General features: G+C 45.5%; 1 protein-coding gene across 1 annotated transcript; it reads left to right on the forward strand.

Moving 5' to 3' along the window:
- Positions 1-336: 336 nt before the first annotated feature.
- LOC136540238 (imidazole glycerol phosphate synthase hisHF, chloroplastic-like) lies at positions 337-5,032 on the forward strand. The gene is made up of 8 exons (XM_066532242.1): positions 337-1,011; positions 1,117-1,286; positions 1,381-1,491; positions 3,079-3,166; positions 3,242-3,279; positions 3,413-3,518; positions 4,068-4,234; positions 4,776-5,032. Exons 1-8 carry the CDS (start codon positions 885-887, stop codon positions 4,833-4,835), a joined length of 867 nt encoding a protein of 288 aa, XP_066388339.1. The 5' UTR covers positions 337-884; the 3' UTR covers positions 4,836-5,032.
- The last annotated feature ends 2,422 nt before the right edge of the window (positions 5,033-7,454 follow it).

A 7,454-nucleotide genomic window follows, 5' to 3' on the forward strand; every position in this document is an offset into this window, starting at 1 on the left:
TTTTTTGTTGAAAATCATTACTCTGGCTAGGCCATTGAGGCCCAACGTCTATTTATTCCGTTATCTAAAAGTGGCCTACCGGGCCAGCGGGGCGTCAGCGGAGGCCCGCTAGGGCGCCGAGACATTGAGTGAGGGCCTATTTAGATTAAAAAAATTTACACAGTACGTATCACATCAAATCTAAATGTAGACGAAAAAAAACTAATTAAATAGTTAGGTGAAAAATTACGAGATAAAACTTTTAAATCTAATTAGTTTATAATTAGATACTAATTGTTAAATACAAATAAAAGTAGCTAAATCAAAAAAAATTTGGATCTAAGCGGGGCCTGAGTGACCGCGTGAACGTGTCTCTGAGCACGACCTCCCCGGCGCCGCCGTACGTCCCCTTCCGGCGTCGCCAGTCACCTCCTGCCTCCTCCTCCTTCGTCGCCAGCTCCATCGTACCTGCGTGGCATTAGCGTCGATTGATTGGAGAGAAAGGGGACGAATGCAGCCGCCGCTGCAGGCGCAGGGAGCAATGGCTACCGTCGCCGCCATCCTCACCATCCCCTGCTCCGCGAGCCGCCGCCCGAAGCGGAGCAGCGAGCCCCACGGATGCGGCTCCGGCTCCCTCTCCGTCCGTGCATCCTCCGGAGCAAACAGTAAGCGCTGCGAACCACGCGTCCTTCCCTTTCCCTTCTGGGGCTCGAGCCATGGCTTGACTGCTGCGTTTCGCTTAAAATTGCCTCCCCGCTGCGGTGACGCTGCTGGACTACGGCGCGGGGAACGTGCGCAACGCCATCCGCCACCTCGGCTTCGGCATCCGCGACGTGCAGAGCCCAGAGGACATCCTCGCAGCGGAACGGCTCGTCTTTCCCGGTGTCGGCGCCTTCGGCTCCGCCATGGACGTCCTCAACAGCACGGGCATGGCCGACGCACTCCGTGAGTACATCCAAAGGGATCGCCCCTTCCTAGGCATCTGCCTCGGTCTCCAGCTGCTCTTCGACTCCAGCGAGGAGAACGGCCCGGGTAAGCTCTTCTCACTCTCCGACCCCACTTCGCCTGCGACTTGCTTACTAAGCTGTGGAGTATGGATAAACGGTACTGTTGTTGATTTTGCATTTACCGTCACAGTGAGCGGCCTTGGTGTGATACCGGGCGTGGTCAGGCGATTCGACTCCTCAAATGGCCTCATAGTTCCACATATTGGCTGGAACGCTCTCCAGATCACCAAGGACACGCCACTGCTGCAGGGAGCTGATGGCCAACATGTGTACTTTGTTCACTCATACCACATACTGCCTGTAAGTATAACAAGTAACAACACCATTTAGATTCCGGTGCTTTGGTTGACTCATGAGGTGTGACTTGTTCTTTTCTTTCTACATGCTTAGTCAGATGCTAATAGAGACTGCATTTCCTCGATATGCAATTATGGTGACAGCTTTATATCCTCCATTTCAATGGGCAACGTTCAGGCAGTTCAATTTCACCCAGAAAAGAGCGGAGGTAAACATTTACTCCATCTGACCTTAAATATAAGGGCCTGCTTTGGTTCTTTCGCCAAGGATGGCCAGCAGAGCAAGGGTTACCTAGCCTAGCTGAGCAAAGGTTAGGCAAGAAAGGAGTGATGCTGTTTGGTTGTTTTATGAGGAAGCAAGCTTGTTCGGTGCTTTTACAAGAGCAGTAGGAAGCATATGCTTTTGAGACATCAAGTGCATTCGTATAAAATTGTGGAGAGTAAACAGTTATCGTGTCCCATTGGCTAGTGATGCAAGTAGGTGGTTAGCTCATGAAACCTGTTTAGTGTCAGAATGTGACACCCGACCCAGTCGATTTCGTCCATAGTGCCCCATGTCTATATTGCTCTCTCTCTGTGTGTGTGTGTGTGTGTGTGTGTGGGTGGGTGGGTGGGGGGGGGGGGGGGGGGGGGGGGTAGGGCCTGTTTGGTGCGGCTTCTCCATGCGCGCTCCACGGCTGGAGCCCTTCGGCTTCTCCGTGCGCGCTCCACGGCTGGAGCCCTTCGGGCGAAGCCAATTTTTGCGGCTCCGCCTCCGTACGCGAAAACGGCTCTGGCTCTGTGTCTTTCTGGCAAGAAGCACTTCTCTGTGTGGGAGCATTTGGTGCGGCTTTGTCCGCTCCGCCCGCGGAGCCGGTGGAGGAGCTGGGGTGGATTAGATCAACATATAGGGCTCCTGGAGTCCATACCACCATCCCTGGATTAACCCTGTATGTGAAGCAAGGACGAAAGAGTAAGTGGGTTGGTGGTAGTGTGTTTCACTCAACGTGCATAGTAGATCTGACTCTGGGGCGTTTTTTTCCTAGGCTAGAGAACCAATTTGGCTCGCCTGGATGGCTGGATCAGCAAGCCTTTTCTTGCTCAGACAAGCAAGCTCGCCCAGCAAATCTACTTTCTAAAGCTGCTACCAAACACATATTCTTACCCAGCAAGGTTTGGCAAAGGATCCAAGCAGGCCCTAAGTCAATTAGGACAGCAACACGGTCTCCAATACGTCACCTTGACTCGCAATATATTCAAGTAACATCACAAAATATCATATTCAAGTCTTTGTTCTGCCATCCATATGCCACCAAATTTCAGAGGTCCTTTCTATGTTTATCTTTTTCGTTTTGCTGAAACTCTGATTTGTGGTTACATATCCTATGAAACTATTAAAGCTCTTCTAGATGTCACCATCTATTAACATGATGACTCATGGCAGCCTATCAAGGTTCAATAAGCAGAAGTTCCTTATCACTCAAAATCATTAAAAAATGAATCGACTTAGTTGGAAACTGAGGTTAAAACGAGATGATATCCTATTTGCCATTGATGACCAATTTGATCAAAAGCCAATGGCAACCATTTGGTTCCTGCCAGTCTTTTCGGCTGTGCTGCTCATACACTGACAAATCAATCCAGTAAAATTGTACTTTTATATGTGCCTCATTTTGCTAGAAATATTTAACAGTATCCACAATCTGCCTTGCTGTTTAGCATTCAACTTAACCATCTACATATAAATAGCTATTTCTATTTATCAGTATTGTTATATAACCTATAAATCGCTCATTGTAATTATTTCCATTATTTAGGCCGTAGTTGTCAGTATTGATCCTCGGCGGGTATATGTCAAAAGTCAAGAAGATGTGCCATTTAAAACTGTAAAGGTGTCCACTAAAGGTACATTCTTATTCCTTGTCTATGTTGTAAACTAGCAGTTGTGTTTTACGTTGTCACGTCTCAATGTATTTCCAGGTCCATCAGGAGAAGAATATGCATGGTACCAGTGCACAGTAAGTCATTCTTGTCTGACTTAACCACATAGACTGTTTAAACTTTGTGTATATTCTTGTTGGGCTGAATTTTAGGTTAGTACCGGCAACTATGATTTACAGTGGCATGATTGCTGATTTATTTCTGTTTCAGGTGAATGGTGGGCGTGATAGCCGACCTATAGGAGCATATGAACTAGTGAAAGCTGTGGAAGAATTGGGTGCAGGAGAAATACTTCTTAACTGCATTGATTGTGATGGTATATTCACAGTTGCTGAATGATTTATGTTTTGCATGCATGCATGCTATGGCATAGTTACAGTGTTTCAGCTTTACTGCGCTATGGTTTTGTAATCCATTTCATAGTTTTGTGACATGCGCTTTTCCAGTTTTCCAGTCTAGAATTATATTTCACCCTATTCATTCGTCTACACAAGAATGGCCGGGTTTTAAGTTGGCTCTCCAAGCCTACCACAAACCCTCTCCATTTATCTTGGCTAGGGATGGGCTATGTTGAAACAACCTGTTAAACGCCCTATTCACATATAATCTTTTTTCGCGACTGTGCCTTAGCACGTTTTTTTTCCTCGAATACACAGGGAGATGTGTATCAATATATTAGGAATAAAAGGGTTTTGACCCCATAGAACACCACACAGTCAGACCACACAACACCTTAGCACGTTTTTCAGAAAGGACCCCTACTCACATATAATCTTATTGTCTATTGCAAAAATGCATAATGTTTGAATTTGTTACTTTTTTATGGGGGATATATAGTCATGATTGCAATAAACTTATCCTGCAGGCCAAGGCTGTGGATTTGACATAGATTTGGTTAAAATGGTTTCTGATGCTGTGACAATCCCAGTCATTGCGAGCAGTGGTGCTGGTGCTGTTCAACATTTTTCTGAAGTCTTTGAGAAAACAAATGCTTCTGCTGCCCTTGCTGCTGGCATTTTCCACCGGAAAGAGGTTTTGATGTTTATTCTACTTCCTCTTCTATCGCAATGCTATGCCATAAACTATTTCCTGAGATTTTCTTTTATCTAGCAACTTACATGTATCTTATCTCTTATCAGACTGGATTTAAAATCTCTTGCATAGCTTTTGGAATTCTCTTCCGCAAAAATTATATGATTACTCAATAATTCAGCCGTGTTAGGTAGCATGGATGCCAAGTTAGCAACTCTTGTTTACAGCATATTAAAATTATATGATTACTCAATAATCACTGCTACTATGCTAGACTTTAAGGGAACCATTGATCTAGAAGTCGAATTTCTTTTAGTAGTATTATTATTACTCGAACTTGGTTATTATTATTGTTTTGTTTTCGTTCATATAACCTGCACAACTTTGTTGCGACAGTGTTAGATTCTCGTAGAGTAATGTTTTGCTTAATCTGTTGTTATTCTCAATAGATCAACTCCCTGCATGCATTCCGTATGCAGTATGATATAGATAGGATATGCCTGATATATTGAATTGACGTCCGAGCTTTTACTCGTCACAGGTTCCCATACTAGCAGTGAAAGAGCATCTGGTCAATGCTGGTGTGGAGGTCAGGGTGTAGAAGGGAGATCCAGGTCAGGGTGTAGCAGGGAGATCCTTCGGTTTGTCGAAAGATTCCTGTCTGATGTCGCAACTGCCATCAGTTCTGTTTCTGGAGCATGTTGTTGGCAGTGCATAGGCCCATGACGGGAAGTGCAATTTGGTAATAAGTTAATAATGTGATTGCTTAATAATTGATTAAGCATCAGTTTCTTTTGCTTGTGTTTCTGTTTTCCCGGTGTGGATGACCTGTTTCGCGTCATAATCGTCACCTTTGTTGCATTGTAATGTTTGAGGCCACGTTGCTCATCACTAAGTGTATCAATACCATAGAAAGACACGCCGCCGGCGAGAGCGACTTGATGAGGCGGAGGAGCGCGGTGGAGAGCGTGAGCGGGTGCATGGGGCCACGCCGCCGGCTGCAGGTTTACAAACTTTCAGATAGAGGGATTTCTCGATCAGAGCCAAAATTCAGGGTTCCCCACACATGCTTACACCTGGGCCACGGATGCTATTACGATTACAGGTGGGCCACGGGCTTGGCCGTGCTCGCGCAGTCGTATCGTGCAGCCACGGCATCGACTGTCACCGGCTCACCGCCGCAACGCAATGCCATCGACATCGCGTACATGGACAACGATAGGCTACAGCCCACGGGCCAGAGGTGGATGATTCGGTGACGACGCTCAAGTACAAGGCGCAACGCAAGGCAGCTGAATGCAAAAATTGCCGAGAGACCGAGGCAATTGGAATCTGGAGAGATTCATTTTGATTTGGGGGCTGTTACTATTTGTAGAACTTTTACATGCCAATTACCAGCAGAACTAGACTAGACACAACCCTGATTCTTGTAGTCAACCATGAGGCACTTGTCTTTGACTAATGCCGGTACAAGCAGTAAATATTCTTACATTCAGGAATGCTAATTCTCAGTCAAGATGTCAGCATAGGATAGGAGTCGCAGCCATGGACAATGGAAGGTGCTGGGGGCGCTGAGACCGACTCCAAGAGACTGAGTGTGGCTTGGAGTTTTGCGGGGCCACGGTTGGAGTGAAATGGACGGTCGTAAATGATTGTAAATTTTCAGTTAGAACTATATTTTTTTCTTACACTAAATCAGTCAAGTAATAACCCACAATTATATACGATCATTTCTCCACCCGACCAGTCTGGGTATTGATCCGTGACTGCAGAGGATCTGATTCCCACTCCACCACTAGTCCACTCCACGGCGTGTACGACACCTCTCACTTTCACATCATCACATGGCCGGTGGGCCAGGCGTGTGTGACAGGGAGTCGTCCGCTTTCAGTTCAGGCTATCCTTTGTTTGGAATGCTAAAACCTTCCCAGGGAGTGTCAGCCTTATGGTTTGGCTTGTCATAAATGATCGTAAATTTTTAGTCGAAATAATATTTTTCTCTCACATAAATCAGCCAACGGTACTTCTTTATGAATCAGCCAACCGAACAGGATGTGTACTGCTCGACATCTATAAATTGATGGAAATCCGATAGATTGATCTTCTGTAAAACTCTCGCGAAAATGCTGCTACTTTAATAAATGGTGTCATCGTTTCAAATTGAGAAGTGCTGTACGTCAACCGGTTGATTCGTGAGACTCTGTCGACCGAATTTTTGAGCGTCGGATTGACTCGTGCGGCCCGAGCTGCCGCACGATCTGCCGCCGCCCTTGGAGGTAGCTGCGTCCGGCCATGGGGAACCCTACGGCAGCCGGTGATAGTGGGCCTTCGCGTCGACGTCGCAGCACGGGGGCACGTCGCGGAGCGAGGGCCAGAGCGCGAGGCAGAGCGCGCGCCAGGCGGTCGGGTCAGCGGCGAGGTCGCGGAAGGCGGCGCACGAACAGCCGAGCGCGGCCAGCGACGCACCGTCAAGGCGGCGGAGCACGAGCGCCAGGTCGTCCGCGGGCAGGTCCTCGATGGACTTCGCGCTCTCGGCGTAGTCGTCCCCCGCGAACGCCGGGCAGCACCGGTCGTCGTCGTCGTCGATCACCGTGAGCGTGCGGATAGGATCGCAGTCTGGTTGCAACGGAAGTTTTTTTTTTAATTCTACATATTTCTCTAACGTCCGAAATCCATAGAAATAATATATATATATATATATATATATATATATATATATATATATATATATATATATATATATATATATACTATCCTGTAGCTGGCTACAGAATAACTTATTCTGTAGCCACTTTGAGTTACGATAATTACTATGTTATTTTACGAGATTATAGTAACTCCTTACTAAGTGGTTTAATATAACATTATGATAAATATCCCCATGTGTTATAGTAACCCAACTATCGTAAATATGTATTTATATTATGGTAAATTAGTATATAAAATTATAGTAAATGGAGGTGGCTACAGAATAACTTATTTTGTAGCCGGCTACTGAATAGCCTCTCCCTATATATATATATATATATATATATATATATATATATATATATATATATATATATTTAAATGACATATATTTGTGTTATTCTAAATTACATCACCCTGTCCAATAAATTACACTGAAGAAATCATTATAAATATAGTAATAAAGCGGTGTAAATAAGCTATAAGACAATGGAAGTGCATGAAAAATTCAATTGTTGGGAGGGGCTAAAAC

This window comes from Miscanthus floridulus, chromosome 2 (genome assembly GCF_019320115.1).
Source record: "Miscanthus floridulus cultivar M001 chromosome 2, ASM1932011v1, whole genome shotgun sequence".
NCBI classification, from domain to species: Eukaryota; Viridiplantae; Streptophyta; class Magnoliopsida; order Poales; family Poaceae; genus Miscanthus; species Miscanthus floridulus.